Source organism: Catharus ustulatus, chromosome 7 (genome assembly GCF_009819885.2).
Source record: "Catharus ustulatus isolate bCatUst1 chromosome 7, bCatUst1.pri.v2, whole genome shotgun sequence".
NCBI lineage: Eukaryota > Metazoa > Chordata > Aves > Passeriformes > Turdidae > Catharus > Catharus ustulatus.
In genome coordinates, this window is record NC_046227.1 from 1,800,516 (window position 1) to 1,825,859 (window position 25,344).

At 42.8% G+C, this 25,344-nt stretch overlaps 1 protein-coding gene across 9 annotated transcripts in view; it reads left to right on the top strand.

Annotated features, from left to right (window-relative positions):
* The window catches only part of AGAP1 (ArfGAP with GTPase domain, ankyrin repeat and PH domain 1), a 306,094-nt gene that overhangs the window by 230,403 nt on the left and 50,347 nt on the right, over positions 1–25,344 (top strand). For 5 of the 9 annotated variants that reach the window (XM_033064417.1, XM_033064423.1, XM_033064418.1 and 2 more), the window contains one exon: positions 21,061–21,138. The exons of the other annotated variants lie outside the window; for them this stretch is intronic. In XM_033064417.1, the coding sequence (XP_032920308.1) occupies positions 21,061–21,138 (78 nt within the window). The remainder of the gene's footprint in view (positions 1–21,060; positions 21,139–25,344) is intronic. 9 annotated transcript variants of the gene reach the window in all.

The following is a 25,344-nucleotide window of genomic DNA, read 5'->3' on the forward strand; positions in this document are numbered from 1 at the left end:
CAAAGAAGGACCTTTTATGTTTCTTCTCAGAACTGTTTTCTTAACACAAAGGTATTTGTTCTCTGCCCCTTGTGCAGTAATTGCTTTTCCTGGTGCTTCGCTGCTCTGTGCAGTCCATACCCAACTCCAGGTTTACACTTTCTGGCTTTTAGCTAAAGGATGAACCCCAGTCTTCTGAGAAATCCTTTTTTTTTCCCTGGGGTGAACTGGTAAAGGTATTTACAAAACCCTTGTTTTCTAAAAACATGCGTGGTTTGTGTCACTGAGTGTTGAAAATGAGCCCTAGTAAAAAGGGAAATGAAAATATATGTTTGTTTTCTATGGATCAAAGAACAAAGTTTAGTGAGACTTCTCGTTTGTTCTTTAGGCAATAAGAAAAGCCATCAGTGCTTTCAGCTGGTGTTTCTTGTGTCCATTTCAGCACCCCAGAACCAGAATCACAAGGTGAATTAGAGAAATGTAGTTCGTAGTATTACACGTGAAATTTTGCTTTTGTAAGTGAACAAATCAGAAGCAACAGAAGGGGTCACTGAAATGCATGGAAAACCTGTGGGCATTTCCCCTGCAGCCTCCCACCCCAAGCTTTCCTGAGCATCCTGGTGATTTACCTGCTGGCATCGTACCCTGAAGTGATTTTAACGTTCTTGGCACCACATTGTGGTGTCCTCCACACATTTTTAACATACATTTCCTTGGGTGCAGAGTTTAAGTGTGGTGGCCACACTGAACTAAAAAAATTCTATTTCTCTAAGCATGTGAAAAAAAAAGTCATTTGGGATTTTTGGAAGTTTGGTAGAAACAACTCATGGAGCAAAAGAGGGAGAGCAGATTCTTCCTTTGACAGATGGACTTGACATTATTAATGCTGATACTTACCATACACTGAATTATGCACCATGATGAAGGAGGGTATTTTTACTTGCTGCTCTTAGATATATATTTAATTTTATTTTGGCTTTTTATGGTCTGGAAGAAACCTTCTGACATTGTCAGAGGACAGCATGTTCACAAACCTTTCCAGCACAAAAAGCCACAGTGTCGTCACTGCGTTTTCTCTGAAATGCAATATCTTGACCTGCAGCTGCAGCAAGGGCAAAACCACTCACCTATTAAAGAGTTTGTAACCTTTGGAATTGAATCCATTGGATGTTGAGGTCCTTGGATGGATTATGTTGCTTGAAGTGATGCCCAGAACTAAGCTGCCACCAAAACTTCTTCAAGTAAAATGGTTTGGAGTCCATCAGAGGATAATTAAGTGTACAACAAACAGGTGTTGCCCATGTAGGAATGCCACAAAAGTTATTCCTGGTGATCTTGCCATCCTAATTATTTTAGCCTGTCCCTATAAATCAGCTGTCAGTAATCACAGCCTGCTGTGTAATGGTATTGGGGTACAGCAAAACAGGAAGCAAGGGGATGAATGAGGAGCAAAACCAGTAATTCCTTAATAATTTCCTGCTTGCTTTTTTTATTTTTTCAGTTATACTCTCTTTAAAATGATAAGCAGTATCTTGTTTTTCCCCTCTTAAAAATAAATATGTAAATATAAAATTTAAAATCCCAAATGCAGACTCAAATCACACAGAAGAGGAGTATGTTCCCATCCTGTCGTGCAGTATTTCTGTGGATCTTCTGATAAAGGGTTTAGTGGCAACAGGTTTTGCTTCTATTTCTGCTCTCTTTAAGTGCCTGAAGTTTTAGAAAGTAAATGTTCATCATTTTAAAAAATATTCAGGGCTTAAAGAGAGGGGGATACAAAAGTGGCATTTTGAGTGCAATGCTAAATGATGAAAAAAGCATTTATTTGGAACTAGAGGTGTTGGCAGGATAAGCAGGTTACTAGGAAGGTTGGGGGGTTTAAAATAGGTTTGTAATCCATTTAGGGTTGCTGCTGAATTCTCTTCGTCTGCAATTTGTTGATCATTTTGTCATTTGTGTAGTTTTACATTAAACATTTCAGGAATTGCAGCAAATAATGTAAAACCCAACAAAACAAAACAAAACAAACAAAAAAACACCCAACAAAAACCAACAGCAACTAAAAGAAAACAAACAAACAAAAAAACCCTAAAAAACCCACTTCCCATACCTGGAGTTTAATGAGTTTGCTTTCAGGGAGATTTTTAGTTAAGTATTTGCATCCTTGTTTTGTAGATTATCTCGAAAGAGTTGTAAGACTCCCCTGACCAACTGTTCTCTGCTCTAGCTGCTTTTTAGAAAACAATTTCTTTAAATACCTCCCAAAACAAAGCAGGTCTTAGGGTTTATTTGGCATTAAAAATGAGCAAAATACCTAACTGTGTTTTTCCTGCCTGCAAGAGAGTTTTAAAAAGAAAACCCAGCAGTGTGTGCCCATATCTGTTGTCGGTAGTGCCAGATGCTTGTTTGAGCATCTGTGAGTTTATCACCTCTCCTTGTCAAAACACTCCTGGGCTCTAATTCCACTCCATCCACAGGAAACTCAGTCCTGGCCGAGGGCTGTGCACCCGGGAAGCAGGAGGGCAGAAATTAATAAAACCAGCCCGAATCTTCAGAGCCTGGCTTTCAACCAAGGCAGAAAGGTCACTTGTTGGGAATCCTCGAGCCTCGGCTGCCACAGCCTCCCTGACATGAAAGGGTTGCTGCTGAAAGACACTTATGTTGATGCTGAGGAGTGAAAGACAAGGGAGGTGAAGCTCATCTATTGTTTTAACCTACTTCTTTGCAGGCTAAACAAGTTGAAAGATTCCTGCTTCCCTTCAGAAGCCGGGGTCGGGAGAGGCAGCCAGTTCCGCCTACCTGGTTGAAAGGAAAAGTGTCGCAGTGGTGGTCAGCAGGAAAAGGGGATTCTGGAGAGGATGAGGCCTGGGATGAATGCTGGTGGTGGTTGCACACACTGGCACATCTGGAGAGTGAGAGAATGACAGCACTTTTACTTTATTTTCTATGTTTCACTAAAAATTAGTCCCACTTTGAGCACTGTGACAGCAGAAGGGCTTGCTGCATATACAGTGCCACGCTGGGATTTGGCCTGATTTTTTGGGGGAAGGAAGAAGTTTTCAGTAGCTTTGTAACTGAATGAAAAGTGTCACCTTAGCATTTCACTGGCTTTGGGTAATTAGTGTCCTCTCTCTTGCCACAGAGACCTTGGTTACAAAAACGGTTCCTCATGTCCGCTAGGTGATGTTTGCAAGGTAGCAGTGGTGTTTGTAAAATGTTAATCCTGCTAGAGAAGTTGGTAGTTCTGTTCCTTGAGCAAGACTGCCTGTTCTACAAGTGCCTTCAAGTTTTTCTGGAGTGTAGGGCAATTTCATCTCATTATTAACCTATATACCTAAATTAAAATATCATAAAATTAGGTGATTATGTATTATAAAGCTACAGCCAGTGAAAAGGTTAAAATCAGGTAACTGGGTTCAGTATAACTTTATCCTGCCCACCACATAAGTGACCTCTTGAGGCGAAGTGTCACAGTTTCAATAAACAGGGTATTTTGCTGTAGAAGGAAGATTGAGTTTTTGAAGGATGCCTTTGCACTTGCACTCATCAGCTTGTTGGAACTGAGCTACCAGTAGGAAACTGCTTCCTTTGAAGAGTGGAAGTCCCAAACAATTCCCTTCAGAAGCCTTGGTTGTGGAGATTTACCGGATTTTGTACACTTTATCGTTTTTATTCTTTGTGGAAGTGTTTGTGACATCATTTAAGACACTTGCCCAAAACTGAGGAGAGTGGTGATAAACATGAACGATTTTACTAAATATGTGGCTGAATATGCATATATTGGCTGCAGACTGAAAGAGTAAGTTCAGGTCAGATGATGGGAAGAAATTCTCCCCTCTGAAGGTGGGCAGGCCCTGGCATAGGGTGCCCAGAGAAGCTGTGGCTACCCCTGGATCCCTGGAAGTGTCCAAGGTTGGACAGGGCATGGAGCAGCCTGGGACAGTGGAAGGTGTCCCTGCCCATGGCAGGCGTGGGACAAGATGGACTTTGGGGTCTCTTCCAACGCCAGCCACTCTGGGATTCTGTGAAAATTTGAGTCTTTTCATGCAATGATGATGTTCTAAGGGTAGGTTTGAGGAGCAGTCTCCCAGTGGAATGTGTTTGAAAGGGAACAAATCTATGAGGATGGAGTTCTCCATTGGGAGCACAAGAGGAGAATGCTGTGGTATGGGATTGAATGTGCCAGGCCTGGAGGAGGTGCTGGCGGTGCTGGAGATGTGGGCAGGGTGGACTTTCCCTTCCCCTTTAGCAATTATCCCATCACTGGAGCCATTCCAGTTCCCATGCTTTGTGGTACTGATGTCATCCCTCTAACAGTAATGCTGAGCTCTTTATTTCCAGTCAGTCATTTCAAACCCATGTTGTTTTGTCAAGTTTTAAGCCTTAAATCAGCTGAAGTCCCCGCTGTAGATCCACGTGCCCTGTGTGAGGTTTCAGTGCCGAGCTTGCTGTTCTGTTTATTTTATACTCTGTGCTTTAATCTCCTGTTTTCTGTCCCTCCACCTTTCTCTTTACAGACCAGTTACTTGTGATAGATGTTATGCATCATATGTGGTGTGTAACTCCAGGAAGCAGTAGGTAAAAAGGGAAACTTGAACAGGCCTCATCATTGACATTTTCTACCAGTTCTCCCCCCTGACTCTAAAAAAGAAAAAAAAATTAATAAAGGTTTCTTTTGTGAGCGTGAGCTGGAGAAAATTGGCCATTTGTCTGTGAGGTAATAGGCTTTGGGATAATATGAAAATCTATCAAATGATTAAATTCAATGACATTAAATCACAATTCATGAAAGGAGAATACTGCACAGTTTAATTCTATTTAATTTTTGAGGGGGGAAAAAGAAAAAGCCCTTAAAAAAAATTTGTTTGAGTTTCTCTTAAGCTGATTTCTCTGTGCTCTTTCTTAAAAGTGCCTTTCTAGTTGCCACACAGTGATGTGATCATTATCTGTCACCTCGTCGCCTTGCTGCCTCAACACGCAGTAAAATACAAAAAAAAAAAAAAAAAGGAGGGAGAGGGAGAGGTAGAGGGGGGGGTTGGGGGGAAAAAAAAAAAAAAGGAAGACCAGAGGAGCTTGTGAAGTATGACTTCCTATCCCAAGACTCATTGCCTGCGATTCGTAGCGCTTGACAGTAATGATCTTATTACAGTACTCTGGACCTTGAAGAGATTTCATGAGGAGAGCGGGAGGACGAGGCTCCGTGTAATCAAGTGGCGCTGAATATTCCACGCGGTTTTGATCACACACTGATTGGGCACAGTTTTAGCCCATCTTCCAGTCAATTATGCATGGCCCCTCGTGCTCCTGTGCTAGTCAGAAACATTGATGGCTGTTGTCTGGGGGTGGGGGGGAGGCTGGCAGCCAGCCAGGGGTTTGAAGTGCAGTCATTCCGGGAGAAGTGCTTTTTAGTTGGAATTGATTACCTTTCTTTAGGTTTTTGCTTAATGGCAAAACTGTATTGGAGAGGGCTTCAGGTGAAAAATGGCCGTATTAGCCATTTAGAGTAGCTGAACTCCTAGTCAATTTTTAGCTTTCCCCTGTTTCCATCTAATTTATATTTAATGATGTACCGTTTGATAATATTTAAGATATTTCATTTGCAGTTGCTGCTGAGCACACATGTTGAGCACGTTAAATGACAGCAGATCAGCATTCAGGTTTTAGGAATTAATCCAGTTTAACCTCCAGGCTGCCAGAACATGTCTATTTTGGCACCTGTGCCAGGAAACATCGGGATTGTCTGCGAGAGGTACGAAGCTGATGTTCCCAAGCAGAGCCAGGGCTGTTTTTATCCCATAATGAGGATAAATCCATGTGCTTTAAAAGAGCCAAAGGGTCGGTGGCCGGGTCCTTCATTTAGATTCTCGTGTCTCAGAGGCTGATTAGGCTGCTGTTTATTTCTCCCCTATGAAAATGTCACATCTTCCCTCATTCAGGCCCCTTCAAATGAAAATAAAATCATTAAAGCCATGCCTATCAACTCCAGGTGCCAGAGAACGAAATACTTAATTGTCAGCGATGCCTCTTGTTCAGTGCCACCACTCTGGTTTCTCACATTTGAATATCCTGCAATTCCTAGTTTTTGGATAGATATGTGGTTCAAAGAGATGGGAGCAGGGCTTTATAGGAAGCTGCAGTACAATGCTGTATTATCCATGCATCAAATGAAGAGCTTGTGTTTGGAATGTGCCGTGACAGGGGATGAAAAAAAGCAATTAAAATGCTCTGCTATCACCCCAAACTTTTATTTCCATTAATCAGTATAATTCTTCTCCACCTGTCTGAAATTCTTGCAGTCCTGCAGGCTCCCAGCCTTTCCTGAAGGTGTTTCTGCCACTAAATGCCCCCCTCATGGTACTGCTCCTCTTCTACTTGCTTCCATTTTATTTGCATTGTGGGCAGTTTTTCCCCTAAAACTAAGCTCAAATTGACCAGTCTCACCCCTAAAAAAGCAGCTTTAATTTATTTTTTTAAATTTTTTTGTCCTCTTTAAATCAGTTCTCTGCCACAGAGAGACCAGACCAGAATTCACAGCAAAAAAATGTCATGTTGTTTTTGCTCTTCAAAACAGAGCTGTTGGGTTTTGTCCCAATGAATTCAGGTTCAGCTGTTGTCTGAAATTCCAGATCCTGATTTTCGGGGGGATTTGTGCCTACTTTGTAGTAACATTTTACTACTTGCAGACAGCCCAGAAGAGCTATGAGGATCTTTTTTTTTTCCTTCCTTTAGAAGAGAAGCTCCTCTGAGCCAGAATTTGCTGAGCTGTGTGTGTGCTCATCCTTGTGCCAGGTTTGCCCACCCTGAAGAGGGAAGGTTTGACTCTTGGTGCATCTTTGGTGCCCAAGTCATAATAAACCTGAAGGGCAGCCCTACATTTTCCATCTTGGTCTCCATCAGGGAGGTAGAATCCTTGGAAAGAGAAACTTTTCAAGGGGAGAAATTGGTTCCCCCTCATTGGTTCTGTTCTGTTGGTTCTGTTGACTTCCTTGCACTGTGGGCTCTGTTGTTGGACCCTGCTGCCTGTGGGGATTCATGGTTCATCCAAGGAGAGGCGGTGTAGCCTTGCTGCCCCACATCCTCCTTTTGATGTGACTGGTTCCTTCCCTGTTGGATCCCAGAAACCTGACTTTTTTGAGCTTTCTGTGCTTTCTGGCATTACCCCCTGGAGAACACTGCTTGTGACCTGAGGCCTTGGAGAAGGCTCCAAATTTGAGTGATGGAGTTAAAGTCACAGGTATGTAGTTAAATAGAAGTGTGGGATTTCACATGGTGAGGGGTTTTAAATTTGAGCTTTTTATAATATAATGATAGGTATGGGGCAAGATGGAGGATTTTGGGTGGTGTCTCTTTCTGTGTTTTTCTTCCTTCTTCTCCAGGGTTCCAGGCAGTAGTTTCTGGTTGGACAGGGGTGCACTGCAGGACACAGGAGTTTGGTTATTGGGTCAAAAGTATAACTAATATAGATGTTAATTCTCTATTGGACTGTTCAGCTTTAAGAGACCTCGTAGCCAGCTAGGTTCACCCCCATTTTGCTCACTTTTAGCTGGTAGCTGGAAGTCTTGCTGAACTCTCTACTTTAGATAAGATTTAATGAACCATCACACCCAAACATGAGAAAATTCATCTCCTTCTTGTTTTTTAATCCTGGCTCTGAGTGAAGACAGAAGAAAACTGCAAACAAGCCACTAATTAAGTGGTGCAGGCACCACCTTTACACTTCCCCTGTGCTCCAAATCCGTCTCCCTAACCCAGGGAGGATGAGCTGCACTCTGGTGGATGGCACTGCGAGGCTGGAGTGCTTCTGCCTCTCTCAGGAATTGGCAGCTCCAAGCCTGTTTCAGCTCCCTCTTCTTTCTGCTTCCCCCAGCTCTTCCCTTTGGGACTTCAGTGGCTACGTGTGCAAGCGGCCCTGCAAGCTTTTCAAGGGGAAAATATTTTTTTTAAAAGGATATTTTACTATTTAAATCTTCATTTGCAAATTGATTGTGATGCTGGCTGGTTTGTGACGATCATAAACACAGGAGCTTTTCAGCCAAGGTGAAGCTTTGTAGTGGTAAACAAAACACCAAAGGGATCCAGCCCCTTTCCAGACAACTTGAATGCTTTAACCAACGTATTTATACATAAAAGGGCAGTTCATGGTTTACTTAACTTTAAAATTGGAAGCACTATTATTACTTTGAGCTCAGCATCAGCATTGTCACACACATAATCACTTTTTGGTTGGCTGGCCACCATTCAGTGCATGGCTTTGAATGGGCAGCCAGAAATAACTGCTTGTTTCTTTTATTGTAAATAAACACCATTTTATGGTGAGATCTGGTGTTTATCACACAGGAGTGACCCAGCAATCTGAGCCTGGAAAGGTGGATGTAGGGAAAGGAAGTCTGGCAATACTTACCTAGTGACTAATGTACATTTTCATCCTAAAACTGAGCTCTCATCCGTGGTAATGATTCCCATTTGGGGTTCTCTAAAATATCACCAAGGATTCCTGAAATATTATTTTCAGAAAGACCCCACTTGCCAGGCAACATACCTGAGTTTCATAGAATACTTAAGAGGCCTCAGTGTTTAATTAAATTAGAACAAACCTAATCGTAATAAATCATAGATTAATATGTGCTTAATGCTTTTAATAATAAGGTAAAATGTAACTTAATGCTCTCCAGATTACCTAAAGACTCTGGTGTGAGGATTCATAGTGATTATAAGGAGAATGTGAAAATTGATTAATTTTTAGTGGTTTGTAATCTTTATTTCTCAGTCCGTCTGTGTACAATTAGACACCAGTCTGTCCAGGCAAACTCATTAATAATTAGGTCACCACTGGTTATGGCTACACTTTGGATCCCAGATGAGAAGTGAGAAGCTGAGCTTTGGTAACCCAGGGAGGAATGGGATCTACTGGAATGTCGGGGAAGTTTCCCTCTATGGAGGGGACATGGGCTTCAATTTGTGGTGTGATCTTAGACTTTATTTTATTTTATTTTTTAAGTGTGGGCTAACAGAGTAGGTCTGTGTAGAAACCCAGGGTCACAGAACATCAGGATCTGCTGCTACAAAATTCCATATACGCAAGGTTTTTAGTGCAGCACTGTCATTTATTACTAACTAAAGAGTACAGGGTATGCCCAGAGCTGTTATGATATGAAAAAATAACTGTGGAGGAGGTTGGAAATGGGTCTTTGCTTTTCTCTTAAACATATTGATGATTACCTGCTGCCTTTAGTAATAAAAATATCAATATAGTTCATCATTCTTTCTTTAAGTTGTGGATATTATTGGAAAGCTATTCCCAGGGAAACAGCTGACAACACACTGGAAATACTTGTAAATAATCCATTAATAATGAACTCCTGAATTGTGAGTAATCTATCCATAATGAACCTTGCTGCTTCCTCACATGGCTATTTTTTTTGGTCAGGAATACTTCTTTCAGTCTTTTTATTTCCTCCACAGCCTCTGAGTGGAGATGTTCCTTTTACATATCATCAGGCCCATAATTTGTCATAATGCTACTCAATAGCTCGTCTCAAAAATGTGAAGGGACGCTGTCAGGGTTGTTAGGCACAAAGTTTAACCTGCAACACTTGCGGGGAAAAAAAGAAGAAAAGATTGACATAAACTGTCCCCCAGAGCCAGAATAAAATCCAAAATGGCTTTTTGAGCAGCAAAGGAGCCAGCACGTTGAATCTCTTTGAGTCTCTGCTTGTCAGAACTGTCCTGGGCTTTGGTCCTGCTTGGAGGAGGATGTTGAATATACAAGGAACATTAAGAGGATTCTTGTTCCTTGCAGTTTTCCTTCCAGAGAGAAGGAGATCATGGAGACCCTGTGAAATACAAAGGAGTTTTGTCATTTCAAGGCAATGTAGGAATTGTCACCTCCTAGCTCTTAGTCCCTACTGGGTGCTCATTTTTTTGTGGGCCTGTCCTAACACATCAGCTCCAGTTTGATGAACTCCACAGTTTGATGGACAAATTCAAAGTGAATATATTTTTTTTCTCAGCTCCTTTTTTTTTTTTTCCTCCTAAAAAGCTTTGTGGAAAGAGGTGATGGAGATTTTAGTGTGCAGGTAAAAGGTACTGCCAGACACCTCCGTGATGGTAATTTTAGTCAGAAGTCCAGCTGCTTTTGCAAGGGGGTAGGAGGGATGGACTAGGCTGAAATGAGAACTATGGGAATGCTGAGAGATGAAGTAGAAGAAATTCCCTACAAGTGCCTGTTTCTAGCCCAGCTGTACATCTTCTGGGGACAGGTTTCATCATTTCCCCTCCACTTTTTGGGTGAATCTCCTTCCCTGTGCTGCACCAATCAATACACTGAGGTTCTCCTCTTCAGCACTTACAGTAAATTCAGAGCATAAATTGATCAGCACATCCAGCTTATTCCCATTCCAACAGGAAAAGCTGACTGTATTTGGCTCAGCATTTTTAAGGGGTTTGTATCTTCTCAGTGACATTACAGGTCACCTGGGGGCAAAGTTCTGTCACTCTGGGGGAACCCAGGGGTGCAGTGTCTGCCTGAGAGCTCTGATTTTCTCATGAGCTTTTGATTGCACCTTGTTTTTCATGCTCAGTTTCTTTACCAAACCCATTTGTTCTTGCCCACCAAGCAAGTCCAGATGTGCCCAGTAAATGAAATAATCTGTATCAAGCTTTATTCTATTTCATTGCACAGTGTTTTGGCAGTAGTTTTGTATTAGTGTGTTGTGGGGGGTTTTGTGCCATTTCTGTACCTGCAAGTTAGCTCCACATGGAATGGTCATATAATTTTGCAGGGATCTTGTAGTAGTGGGAATGTTGCAGAGAACTGGAAAAATCAAAAAATTATCATAAAGTTGAAAAGAGGGAAGGGATCCTGAAGAACCTGGGTATTACTTAACCTCATACTGATTCAGTGTGAAATCCTTGGAAGGCTGATCTGTGATATGGATAGAAAGTAATTTCCATTGGCAAAGAAACAGAGTTGTTCAAGTCTCTCACAGGAGATTGTCAGGGGATGAAAAGCTGAGCAATTTTTAATGCCACATTATCACAAGTATCTTTCAAGAGCAAATACACTGAGTTAGACCTGAGATCACAAGAAGTACTTGTGAATGGGGATTTTTTCCTTGCTTCCCATGATATCAGTCATCTTCATACACTGTCTGCATTTCTCCTGCTCTGGGAGTGCAGCCTGTAGGATTTTTACCACTCCAGAAATCTTTCAGGCCTTCTGAAGAAAATTCTTGCTGCTTCTACTTTATCAGGTCCTCTTATCCCCCTCCCCTCTGAATGTTCTCCTGTGTGCAAACTGAGCTTTTGTCTTTCTGTGGCCAGCCCAGAGATTCATCTGCTGGGGCTTTGTGTTCTCTGTCCTGGTTTAGATCAGATATTAGGAAGAAATCCTTCCCTGTGAGGGTGGGCAGGCCCTGGCACAGGGTGCCCAGAGCAGCTGTGGCTGCCCCTGGATCCCTGCAAGTGTCCAAGGCCAGGTTGGACACTGGGGCTTGGAGCAGCCTGGGACAGTGATAGTAGAAGGTGTCCCTGCCCATGGCAGAGAGTGGTATGATTTTTATAGGCATGGAAATTATTTTTTTGAATGAGAAAAATGTCAGATTTGGGGTAGAAAGCTGAAAAGTAACCCAGGAGAATGATGCAGACTCATGGAAGTTCAGCATTCTGAGGGGTTTGCTGCTTTTGAAGGAGTGGCTTGATAAAATAGATTTGACTTCTGTAGGGAGCAGGATACTGCTGATACAACCAGTGAGATAAAGCTGCTGTTGATGTGTTGCTTGTAAATTTAAAAGTCCATTCATTTCTCAAGGAGAAGAAATCCTGGCCTATTCTGCCTCAAAAGCAGCCCCATCCTTCTCCCAGCTGAGGGCAAGATGGGATTTGCAGTGCACAGTGATATTACACTGCAGCATAACAGCCTTGACAGCTGTGGGTGATGCTGCAGCTCGGCTTTGGCCATCAGGAAAAATCCACGAAGGATCTGGAGCCTTCTGAAATCCTTAATGCCTCGCTGGTATTGATGATTTCATCTCTGTGCTGGAGGAGCAGGGCCCATCTCCTGAGCTGTGCCTTCCTGCTTTTATCAGGATGCTTCTCTTCACAGCCACCACCACCAAAAGATGAAATCCACTAGGTGAGCTGATGTGGGGCTGAGCCTTGATAGCATGCCAGCATTCAGCCCCTCACCCCGGCCTGGCTGCGCTGTTAGCGGTGCCTGATTGTTTGGATGCTGCCACATCCGAGTTGGAGGTGTGTGCAGATTAACTGGTATCTGTCCAACCATTTGTCACACAAATAACAGTGCCAGTGGAGTGAAATACTATAAATCATTTTTTTCCAGGATTGAAACCTTTTATCAGTTGTGTCACTTCCATTATTCAATAAGCGATTAGTAGCAGGCGTTGTGCTTGAGCCAGTTAGTGGTTAACAACTCAGAGCTGTGGCTTGTGAGGGAGCCTGTGACACCAGCAGCTGATGAAAATTTAGGATTTAATATTTATTTTCGCAGGCCAAATGCAGTTGTTACTCAGGGCTCTGCTGGAAAGGTGAAAGGGAGCACGACTTTGGTGCCTTCGTTCATGGCTCGGTCCCTCAGCCATCCTCCTTTTCCCCACTTCATTCCAGAGCTAACCACAGCAGCTCCCCAGGGATTTCCAGCAACCACAGCTTTTAAAAAAAAAGTCAAATTACAAAAGTCAAATTACAGGGATGACAGCCTTCATGTAAGAGCAGCCGCAACCCTGAGCTGCATGGATTTGTGCAAAGGTTTGGGCAGATGCTGCGTAACAGCAAATCACAGACATCTTCACCTTCACGGGTTTTACGGTTTTCACTGGTGTTGTGGAAATTAACATCAGATCTGAGGAGCACCAGCAGAGACAGCCATAGGTGGTAACAGCTTCCTGTGGGTGAAACCCTTGGAAATGCAGTCTGTGGAGAGGAGACAAAATGTCATCTCTGCCCTTGGAAAGAATTATTCATATCCCACTGGGTGTCTTAGTACTTAATTTCTCCCTAGGGTTAAGACTCCTTCCCCCAAGAGATTCAGATCTGTGTAGTAACCTTTGCTTGAGCAGTGAATTTGGGAAGATAAGTTGGGAAGTTTGTAAACTCCTTGTGAAAATTCCATGCTGCTTTGTCCCATTGCTGTCTTTGAGGTGGCTGTTTAATTGTGCAGGTTCTGAGGAGTTCTAAAATTCCAATCAGTAAATTCATCCTAAAATGGTTTGGTTTGGTTTGGTTTGGTTTGGTTTGGTTTGGTTTAGAGGGACTTTAAAGCCCATCCAGTCTCACCCCTGCCAAGTCTCACATCTTGCACTGTCCTAGGGTGCTCCAAGGACAGTGTCCAAACTGGCCTAGGACACTTCCAGGGATCCAGGGGCAGCCACAGCTTCTCTGGGCACCTGTGCCAGGGCCTGCCCACCCTTGGGAACATTTCCTTCCCAATATCCCAGTTTCCTCTAGTGGTTTTAAACCATTCCCCCTTGTCCTGTCCTGTTTCCTGCTAACACAGCTAAGTTTGTGGGTGTGGTGGGTGCACTGCTGCGTAGGAACTCCTGCCAAACTCAGAGTTCCAGTGAACCCTCCATGCTCAGGTTGTCCTCCTTGTACTGAAGGACCCAACATCTGCAAGTCTGTATTTTCCAATTTAGCCAAGGCAAGGAGCTGGAAGTCTCCTTCTCTGTTAGTGCAGGGTGATGTAGAAGCTCAGGCAAAAGGGGAGATGGTCAAAAAGGTCTTTTCCAGCCTAAATGATTCTGTGGTGACTTTCCTGTCTTAGCATGATCATTCAGGTTTATAGGGAAATAATCATCACAGTGGCTGAGCACTTAGTAGGGAAAGGCTTTGACACAATAAATCTCTCAAACTAGGATTTTTCCAGTGAGGAATCCCTACTCTCATATGACAAGTTGGACCACAAGCAGAGCAACACGGCAAACTATTAACACCTGACCACTGGCAGGTTGACTCCTGCTTGTTTTCACAAGTGATCAGAATTCACAAAGAATCCATGTTCATGTTGTATATACACATATATAGGTTTTGTGTGTTGTTGTGTGCCTCCGTTTTTATTTACCTAGTGTGAACTTACCTGTTGCAGTAAGGGTGGATGATGTGGATTAAAGGTGAGCAAAATGGGAGGTGGTAACAGTAATTCTGATTTCTATTCAGTAGTTTACATTTCAGAGTAAGTCCAAGCTGGAATATCAAAGTGGCACTGAAAATCAAATTCTTCATCACTTGTCTCTACAAAAAATCTCCAGGAAATGAGAGCTGGAAGAATTTCTTAAATATTGGTGCTGCCTAGGTCCCAGCTCAAGCTCCCTGTCTTGCTTCCTGTAAGACACCTTGGCAGAAGTTCCCTGGATTCTTCCCCCAAATTCTGCTTCCTCTTCACCCAGCCCATACGATGCTTTTTTCCTGATCTCCTTCCAAAAGCTGGAGAGTTTAGTGAAGCTGCACTTTATTAGTGGAGGTGCCCTTTCTGTTCCAGAATTGTTGGTGCAGGGAGGTTGGGCTGAGTGACCCTTCCAGCCCCAGCTATCCTGTGACAATGGCAGCTTTGCCAGGAAGGCTCTCAAAGCCCGGGTGGTTTTGATGTCCCATCAAGCAGGGTTTGTTGTCACAGGTGCCACTCCCACCAGGTGTGGTATCCCTGGGTGTCCCCTTTGATCCTGGAGTCACCTTTGGCTGCAGAGCTGGGAGGGGCAGCTCCCTCACCGTCTCTGGTTTCCAGTGCCACCCCAGGTGCTGGTGTCACCTGAGCTCCAGTGATCCAGGTGACAAGCATGAGACTGACCCCAGGATCAAGATAATTGGATAGAAATGTGAATATCTTTGACATTCCAGAGGGTCCAGTGTCTTGGATCTGATGGAATAGGCTGCCCAGGGAAGTCGTGGAGTCACCATCCCTGGAAGTGTTCCAGAAATGAACATTGGTGGCACTTTGCTGTTGGGCTTTGTCGCATTTGGTCAAATGTGATTCTGTGAAATCTAATTGTGTAATCAGGGGAAAAAAAAGGGAATTTAGTGCAACAGAGAAAGTATAATAGAAGTTCATGTAGGGTTGAGGCTCAGATGTAATGGCACAAACTGCTCTGTTATAACTCATAAATAAGCCAAGGTGCACTGTACACTCCTGGATAGCTCTGGTAATTAATGCCTGATGATTATATGTTATTCCAGTCATATTTCCAGTTGTAAAAGGCATGACAAAAGCAATGGAATGGAGTCAGAAGCTCTGCTTGCTCACTGCTTCACCCACCTGGAGTAAATCAATAAAGATTTCTTTCAATAAAAATACTAAAATGCATTTAAGACAAATTTTCAATAAGCGCATTTTGGTGGGAAGAGATGTTTTACATTTGTGTTACTGGAGTGGGGCAGCTGGGGTTTACAGAAAGCTGTCATGTACCATTAAAAGTGAAAAAAATCAATTATGATCTTGACAAATCCCATTTTGTCAGGGAAATATTTTCATTTTTTCCTGCAGGAAAACCTCTTATGGTTGTTTTGTGGGGTTTCTTTTAGTCCAGATGTGTACAAAAAGGAGGTGACAAACTGATTCCCTTAATTCCATAATAGCTCAGCTGGCCTGGTGAAGTCAACCAAAATTGGAGGAACTAACCTTAGGGATGAGTGGCTAGAATGCTCCCAGCCAAGGGCTTGTTTTGCAGAGCTGGAGCTGGGGGTCTGCTGATCACAGCCAAGCCATTCCAAGCCTGTTAGATAGCAGGAGTCAGAGTCATTAAATAATTATACCTTTGATTAGCTGCCTTAACTGTTCATTGCCTTTGAAATATGATAGTATAATTTAAAGCTTTTATTAAAAGACAATTTTTCTAGGTGGTTGAAAAGGATTTTTGTGTGTGTGTGTGTAGAAAAGAGCCATAATTTTCTGCTTCAGATAATGAAAAACTGAGAAAAATGTTTCCAATTACCATTTCCTTTTTGTCAATTGGAATCTTGTATGTTTATAGTGTATTGGAAAGGCACTGAAATCATTTAGTGGGTCCTTTACCTCCTGCAGAAGTATGGATGGAGAAATATTGCATGAGGGGGGAAAAAAAAGAACTAAAAACATTTTTTAGAAATGTTTAATTAAAATAACTTTTTTCCCCTGTCACCAGCAGAAGTATGAATGTGTTTTCATTTTTTTCCCCTTTCATTTGAAATGTTCAAAGCTGAAGAGAAGGCAAACGTAATTAACTATTAATATGGTTTGAAGTATTACTTCTAGACTGTTTTGTGGGTTTAAAATAGAGCATGGGAAAGATTTGAGTTGCAGAGGAAAGAGTTGGGTTTTTTTGTACCAGACAGTTTTAGTTGTGTTTGGGAAAATTTCTGTAACTCAGCACTTGTTTTAGTTTACTTTACATCAGCTTGTTTTTTCTGAGTGTTCTGCAGTCTGAAAAGGACATATTAAGGGCTGTTGCCATATGAAATATCTTCTGTATCCCCATTTTTTTGGTCTTTTGGGACATATGTCCTGATAATTCCTCCTGCTCCAAACAGCTCTGTTGGGAAACTTTAGAGTCATATTCAGGTGTTTAAGGTTCATAGTGGAAATCTTGTTTAATGAATAGAAAAACAGTGAGCATGCTTATTATCCCTTCCTGTGACAGGGGTTGGAACTAGATGGTCTTTAAGGTCCCATCCAACCAAAACCATTTTTTGACTCTGTGTTTTGTATAAGATCCAGGCACTTTGTGACATTTTTTTAATTTTAAAATTTAGTGTTAGACAGATCTTGAAATGCAATGTATCCAGTTCATCTTGCTTATGTATAGATCTATAGTAGCTAGGCCTGGGGTTTGTTTGGGGGGTTTTTTAACCCTTTTTTGAGGAATTTTTGTCATTTCTGCTTTCACATAGGATGTAAGATAATGTCAAGCCCCTTCACAAATTTGCATGATCTTGAGACTCTCCCAAGCTGCACCTTAATGAAATAATTTCAATCCTCTGGCCAAAGAGTGGGGTCTTGTTGGAAAAGTTGCTGACCAAGAAGAGAGGAAACTCCCCAGCCTGCCCCTGATGTTACCAAGTGTGGTGGAGGAGAACTCAAGGAGGAGCAGGGGGAGGGCTGAAGTTTATCCTTAAACATTCAGCTTTGCCTTCCGTCCGCCTCTTAGAAATCAGTTTTCCTGGGCAGATGTTACCTGGAGAAGCTCCCCTGGCCTGTGCTGTGGGAGGGGGATTTTCCTCAGGCAGCTCCTGAGTGTTTAGCTGCTGCACACCCAGAGCAGAGCAGTCCTGCTGGGGTGCCTGGCCAGTGCTGTTTGTGGCGCTTGTGTCACACGGGCACTGGGAAAATGCTCTGGGAAGCACATGGCACACCAGCCCCTTCCCCCAGCCTAGGTGCAGAGATCCTATTATTTCTGATAATTGATGCTGAGGGCTGTGGCGTGCCTCATTTAATCAGCACTGCTCAGCACACTCCAGGGATGTAATTCATGCAGCTCCCACCTCCAACATGGCTGGCGAGGCTCGGACACACAGGCGAGCGGCCACAGCAGTTTTTAATCAGCTGTCTGAGGACTGTGTATCTAATCAGCAAAGAACTCTGTCACAGCCAGACCAGAGGTGGCATTAGCACATCTGGAATGCCTCGCTGCAGCACTGCTGGGAGCTTTTCAGGGTTACACTGTACATGTGAACACTCTCCCAGGAATAAAAGCGTGTTTCTGCTTATCAAAATGTAAAAGAACTGAATTGGAGCAGGTAGAAAAGGGTTAATGCGGTGTTTTGTTGACTGCAATATCATAAGCATCCTTAGAGAACTTCCCTACAAACAAATGTGTCCTCAGATCACACGTGGGTTTAAACCCTTCCTACAAACACCCCCTGCTTTTGGAAATAATGCTACGTGATCTCAGTGGTAGTAAACGTATTTCCTACAGAACCTGACTAATCAAAACTAGGCAGGACAGGCAGATTCATTAGCAGAGAATAAATAGCAGCCCCATTAAAGAAAGCAAACACAGAAATTCTGTCTGCGAGGGGCTGCTCTCAGCTGTAAAGTTATTGCCTGAGCAAATACAAAGAGAGGTGGTAATTGGGAGTGATTAAGTTTAATTGATTCCCAGTTCCTCCATATCTTAACAAAAGGCTGTCCTGAAGCCTTGTTTCCTCCTTCCTATACCAACATGCCTCTTCCCACTGTGAGATGTGCAGGTGTAAAAGCTGATTGTACACGAATGGAGACAGTTCAGCTCACAGGGAACACTCAAAGCATCAGCAGAGGGATGATCTGTGTCCCAGACCCAGCTGGATGGCCTGCCAGAGCTGCAGCTGCTGCCACCACTCCCTTGGTAGGGAAAAGGATGATTTCTCCACTAAAAGGGTGGTCAGGCAATCAGAACAGGCTACCTGGTCACCATCCCTGGAGGTGTTCATGATCTGGGTAAGTGTGGCACTTTCTGGTGGAGTTTTTTCTGATGTTGGGGCAGCCGCAGCTTCCCTGGATCTTCAATATCCCAGGACCAGTGCTGTTTGCCACTTCAGTAGAAGTTAAATTAAATACTGGGAAGTTGTTAACTTCATTCCAGATGTTTGAGGCTTGGGAAAGTTTGTCTGTGGTTTTTTCCTAGAATCTTTAGTTAGCAAACACCTCTTGTTGGCATTTTTGGAAGAAAACGCACTTCCAGAAATTACTTCAAAATCAATCTGCCTTAAAGACCTTTTTTTTATTAGGGAGTTTTGCTCTTAGATAATGAAATAATTCTTACAGCATTTTATTGGTAACCAGCTGGGGTTTATTTGATTAAGTGTATATATCATATAGAAAACAGATTTGAATTATAGACAAAGATATACATAGAGAGATATAGATTATATGGATGACATATAGATATATAGATATCTCTGGAGCTGGCAACAAGAGCTTTTGTTGGGTTAGCTTTGGGGCCAGGAAGTGAACCCAGAACAGACAAACTGAATATCCTTGGAAATAATTCAAAGACAAAGCAGGCAGATAATGACCTGCAGGGCCTGTACCCTGGTTGTGGGTAACAAGAGTGTGTAATTCTAGAGGCCGGCAGGGCAGGATGGCTCTGCTCTCCCTGGCACATCAGTCACCCTACAGAGGCTTTGCTTGGCACTGTCCAAACCCTTATTGAATCCTCAAAGGCAGGAGAGCACCTGGAGGGAGCAGGCAGGAGCCTAATCAATGCCAAAGGATGCACATGGATGTATCAGGGCTTCGGCATCTCTGTGGAAAAAGTCCATTTGTTTAAAGGGAAGGGAAAGGCCTGACACCTAACACATGGAAATGGATTGTTTCATCAATAGGTTAATAGAAAAGCAGGCTGCAGGTTCACTCCTGCTCACACAAACGTGCCATTAGTGTGTGAAAAATGGGAAAGGCACTGGGAAAGGGTCTCTGTGCACTGGAGACCATCTTCCCTTTCAGAGGGGTTGCCAAACCTCGATTTTGCCTATTTATATGTAAATGTTTCAGAGGAAAAAACAAGTTTTCTGCAGGGCAATTGTGCCTTTCTACTGTGGAGACTTCTTAACAGGTCTTAAATGAAAGGGTCTTTCCAGCTTGAAGGATGCACCCAGTGAAAACACTTTTAGATTTGATGATGTCACTCAGAATCCAGTCCTCCTTTTCAGCATTAAAGATGGCTTTATTCAAATCACACCTAGCAAACAGTCAGGGGGGTTCAGGCAGTGCCCTTCCAGCTTTAATTCTTCAGCTGAAAATTGAGCTTTTGGTTAAAGCCTGGAATGACTTCATGTCACTGTTCCTTTTCCCTGTGAGCATCTGTTTAATGTAAGTTGTGTGGGGCATCACAGAAATTCCCTCAAAATATTGAAGGAAATTTTCTAAATTATTGTGCCCCTGTACTGGCTGTGTTGTGGGGCATTGATGATATCCTGAACAGTGAGGTACATGAGTGGTGGGAGGGAGAAGGGTCTGAGATCCCTTAGAAGACTTTCTGAGTCCAACCACCAACTCAGCACCATCATGTTCACCACTAAACCCTATCCCACATCCACATGCCATTTCCACACCTCCAGGCATGGCAATTCCACCAGTTCCTTGTTATTCCAGTGGCTGTCAGGTGTCTAGCTGTACTCAGATGTTTCATCTGCTTCCTGTGTGATGAAACCCAGCCTAAACATTGTGTTTAAAGATTCTAAAGAAGGTGAAAACGTGCTCTCCCCTAATGAGTCCAAGAACAGAGTGCTTTTGAGCCTTATTTTCTGCTAATTGTCAAGTAACAGCTCAGAAGATCTCAAAGTTTGGGTCAATTCTAATAAAACAAGGGTGTTGCTATTCTCTGTGAAGAACAGACTTTTTTCCGCCCCCCCCCCCCGTCTCTGACTTTGCAGTGGGGGAGGAATTTTGGAGCAGCCTAGGATAGTGGAAAGTATCCCTGTCCACAGCAGGGGGTGGAACAAGAGGGGCTTTAAGGTCCCTTCCAGCCCAAAACATTCTAGGATTTTATGATTCTACTTCCTCTGAGCTCAGTGCTACAAAGAACATTTGTTGGTACGAAGATTTAAGGTCATTACATCATCACCTCAGTTTCTAAAGGTGATGATGTAAAAAGGAGGTTTAAAGGTGAACTCCAGGCACCAAGTGATCCCCACAGGCTCTTAGGGGAAAAGGAGCTCTTGTCTGGCTGTGTTTTGTCTTGAATTAAATTGCATTTTACAGTAGCTGTTTCGTCCAGTCCTGTATCTTTTGCACTTTTGCCTTTTTTTCCTTTTTTTCTTGTTTTTTAAACTTCTGCTGGTCCATTTTGTCTATGCCAATAACAGATCCATTTAATCTTGTCAAATCATGTCATGTTGCGGTGACTGAAAGAAGAATCCCTCTGAATATGAGGTTTTCCACACTGGCCATGGATTGCAGGGGCTGACTGGTCCTTGTGTGTATTTTCTGTGTGTAGCTCTTCACGTGTGAACAGGCTCATGCTTGTATTTTACTTCACATGCTTTTTGATGTTTCTTTTCTCCCCTTTTTCATTGAAAAAAAAAATTTTTTTTTCTTCCTCCCCCTTCTTTTTTCTTTATTTTTATTCTCTTTTTTTTTTTTTTCTCTCTTCCCCTCCTGCTCTCTGGATGCAGCCAAACGCAAAGCTTGGAAACTAAACCGTGTTGGTAGCCTGCGAAATATTTACAGCAGCAGCAGCACCAACACCGAAGGTAACAAACCCACCCGTCCCAGACAAACACCTCCTCTCTCTCCCCTTTTTTTTAACCCACTTCTCCAAAATTTCGCCCTCCTTGCCTCTCCCTCTTCCCCTGGAAATGAGATTTGCCCCAAGCATGCGTGTTTGTTGCCACCCCGTGTTTGCAGAGTCATTCCACTTGGTCTTTTCATCTTTCTGTTCATGCCTTTTATTTTGCCATTCATGTTCCTTTCAGCTTACTTAAATTTTGACCTTTCCCTCTAGTCGTGGAGTGGTGATGTTTAAATTACTTCAGGAACCCATTTTCTCCTTTTATTTATTTTTTTTTAAGAGATACATATATATTTTTTCCCTTTCTCCATGTGGGCACTCAATGTAATATTTCCCAAGTTATTACGGTTTTTAAAAGTGTTAGTATCAGGTGTAATGATCTGTAGCCAAATACAATAGTGTGCCATGACATTTAAGTAACAATCTTAATTTGTTTTGTGCAAGCCTTCTCCATAATGCTCTTTGGAGCTCTAATCCAGAGGCGAGACAGTGCCGGGTCATTTGCATGTGCTACTCTTGCTTGTAAATTCTGGATATTGTTGTATTTCTAAAGGTCACCCTGTGCCAAAGTTCACAAATTGACTTACATTGCTTTTTTTTTTCCCCCACCCAAGACAGCCATCATGCCTTTTGTATAATAGCACATTGAATTTTATGTATTTATTTCCCCCCTCCCCTCTCCACCTTCATTTGAACAACACAATTACAAACTTCCTTTTTTTTAATACATATATATATTTTATTATTATTACAAATGTCAAAGGTCAAAATGACTCAGAAACCAAGCAAGGGCGGGGGGTGAAACCAGCACCACCATCTCCAGCAGCATGGAAGAGGGATCGTGTAAGGAATAGGGAATGCAAAATAGGTCACAACTCAGTAATCTCGCTATAAGGGAGGGGGATTTTTTTTTTCTCTTCACTTAAGTGCGAACCAAATGGGTCAAGTAATCGCGAGCGCATGCCCTAACACTAATTGACTTATTTTGGAATGATTATAACTGTAATATTTTTCTTAATGTCACTGTTTTCTGGGCTGTTGATTTTAGTGATTGCCAAGCAGTGGCATTAAATCTCTTGTAAATTTTAAATTGCATGCTATTTCTGTAAACAAGTCCCTCTGTTCACATCCTGATCATTAACCTTTGGTGATTTATATCACCGTCCTTTTTTTGCACAATTACAGCCCAGGCTGCTGCCGGGGGCCTGGCTCTCCCTGCCAAAGTGTGCACAGGAAACAAAAGTGGGGTTTTATTCCAGCTTGTTAAGGCAGCTATTTTTTTTTTTTTTAAGTATAGTTTTATTTCATTTCTCAGCCTAAGTGTAAAATTACTGCCTTTCGGAGCTGCTAAACTGGCTGGTTTGATCCTTTTGGTGTCTTTTCAAATATGAAAAGACAGAAAGTCACTGTCAGATATAAGTTTTGGGTTGTCTTTTTTCCACAAAGATAGTTTAATAATTTTAAATTTTCTATTTGCTGTTTATACCTCCCAGCCCAATTTTTCCTCTGGTCAGGTATGTTTGTTAGAGGTTTAGTGGTTGAGAAGCTTGTGATTTTTTTATCTACCTGTTAAAGAACTGCAGCAGAGGAACAAATGCATGGAATTCTCTTGTGTTTTACAGATCAAATTTTTTAGGACCTCTCTAATTTGAGGAGTCTTCTATCTTACTGATCAAGCTAAGTACTGAAGGCACCTTGGTATGGGAACATGGTCCTGCTGGCCATGGCCCAAAAGGTTTTGAGACACAGCATCAAAATGAAATTCTAAAATTGGGCAAATGTATCATTTTGGGGATGTTTTATCCCCCCACAAGCTGGAGATGCAATGTTCATAGCTTTGAGCTGGTACTGTGAGCCTTTGTGTGGGAGCTGCAATGGTGAGACATGCAAATGTGGAGTTAATGAGCATTGTAAGTATTAAAACCCACATGTTTAGATAATTATGCCTTCAAAAAAGGGAACGATGATGGGAAATGACAGTCCAGAATAACAAATCTGCTTTGGTCCTTGGCACACGCTTGCTCGGTTGCACTCACACCTATTTACACACCAAAAGGTTCCCATCAGCTTCAGCCCCAGCTTGAAAAGCTCTCCAGTCATTTTCTACACTCTCCTGGTGTTTTTGGGTGTTTGGTGTGTGCTGCCAGGTGGAGCAGGAGGAAGGTGCAGCCAAGGTGCTGCAGTTGTGCTTTGGGTGATGATGGTGATGCCTTCTTGGGCTACCTAAAAACAGAGGCCAGACAAAATTAAGATAATAAAAGCAGTTAAATTTAAATTAAATTTATTGAAGGGCCTTCAGGTACATTTAGGGCAGACAAAGCAACCCCCCCCAGAGGCTACACCCAAAAAATGGACAATGGGTCACGGTTTTCACACTTTTATAAGTTTGATCCCTTTGCATATTGAGGGTTAGTCTTCCAATTACAGCTTCAGGTAATGAAGTCATTTACCCCAAGTTTGCTGCCCTCTAACTCACTTTTGTTTCCATCTCTCGGGGCCTGAGGCAGTGAGGTGTCCTTGATTGCCAGCCTGGAGAGGAATTGTTGTGTCTGCTCAAAATGGGAAAGCAGTATCCAACACTCTGTATGGAATTTAGTATTATACACCAAAGAATTGCAGGATTTCAAATATATGCAATGTATAAAAGCTAAAATCCTAAGGCCTTAATGGTCCCCAGCTTGGGGGGACTCTGTGCTTGAGCATCCCCATTAGAGGGGCTGCTCTCTCCTGGCTGTTTCACAGCAAAAATAATGTTTTGGATGGGATTTTCACCAGGTGTGGATCCCAGCTGAAGGACTCAACCTTCTGAATCACTAAGGCTAGAAAAGCCCTCCAAGGCCATCAAGCCCAGCCTGTGCCCAGTGCTCAGGGGCACTGAGTGCCCCTTCCAGGTGCTCCTTGGGCACCTCCAGGGATGGGGACTGCACTCCAGTGCCTGACCACCCTTTCCATGGGGAAATTCCTGCTGGTGTCCAACCTGACCTCCCCTGGCCCAGCCTGAGGTCATTCCCTCTCCTCTTGTCCCTGTTCCATGGGAGCAGAGCCCAACCCCTGCCTTGCCACAAAACTGCAGAGTTACCTCCTCCATCAGTGTTGTCTCACTACAAGAAATCTTAGTTTCATTGATTTTAGAGTTTGCCTAAACTCTTTAGTTTTCAGATTTTGTGAGTTTTCCATAAGGAGCCGCACAAATTAGAAGGTGCCACCTGCTCTCTATTGCTAGGCTTGAAGGAATCCTTTGGTTCTTTAGGGGAAAAAATAGGTAGTAGCAGTGAGTTTTGCCTAAAACAAACCCCACTCTGGTTTTAAGACTACCTTGTACCTGTTATCATGGCAGTAATCTTAAAATACAGAATTATTTCTTCTACATTAACAGATTTGAGGCCAGGTTGGACGGGGTTTGGAGAAACCTGGAATAGTGGAAGGTGTCCCTGCCCATGGCAGGGGGTGGAGCTGGATGATCTTTATGGTCCCTTCCAGCCTAAACCATTCTGTGATTCTGTGATGTTGCAGCACAGCAGGAAGGATTATCTTTAAGGAATTAAATGCCTGTGCTCTGCACGCTTAAAGATACTAAATACTGATTTTTCCCCTCCTCCCCGTTGAATGTCTGATTTTGGTTGGATGTGCTGGGCACTGAGGGAAAACTTTTTTGTTTGGATACTCATGAAGTCCCGAGCTACCTTCAGTTTCAAAGTGCCACTGTTGCTGCCGTGGTGCTGTGCCTGTGCAAGGAGTTACATCCTGTCAAAACTGAATTTTTTAAAATTTTTCAACTTCTCTTTTCTTGGCATGCAAACAAAGCATTGAGCCCATGAGGCAGAGGGCTTCAGTGCCTTCAGCCTTTCACCAGCACTCAGATAAATGTGATATAGAACAGAATAAAACTCTTCCAGTGGAACACAACCTTTACCAAGAGCTGTGGGCAAGCAATAGCAGAGCTCCATTGTCCTGATAGGGTTGATTTTCAAAACTAATTAGATTTAGACACTAGGTTTGGAAAGGGGAGAGAAGTATTAGCATAGCCATGCCCAGTGGGACATGGCACAAATATTTCCTTAATTGGGGCTGCTAATAAACATACTTATCTGCCAAGTGAGGGGGGTAATTCACACCGAGTGGCAAAAGGTAACGCGACCTAACACGCGTGGGACGTAAATAACACGTT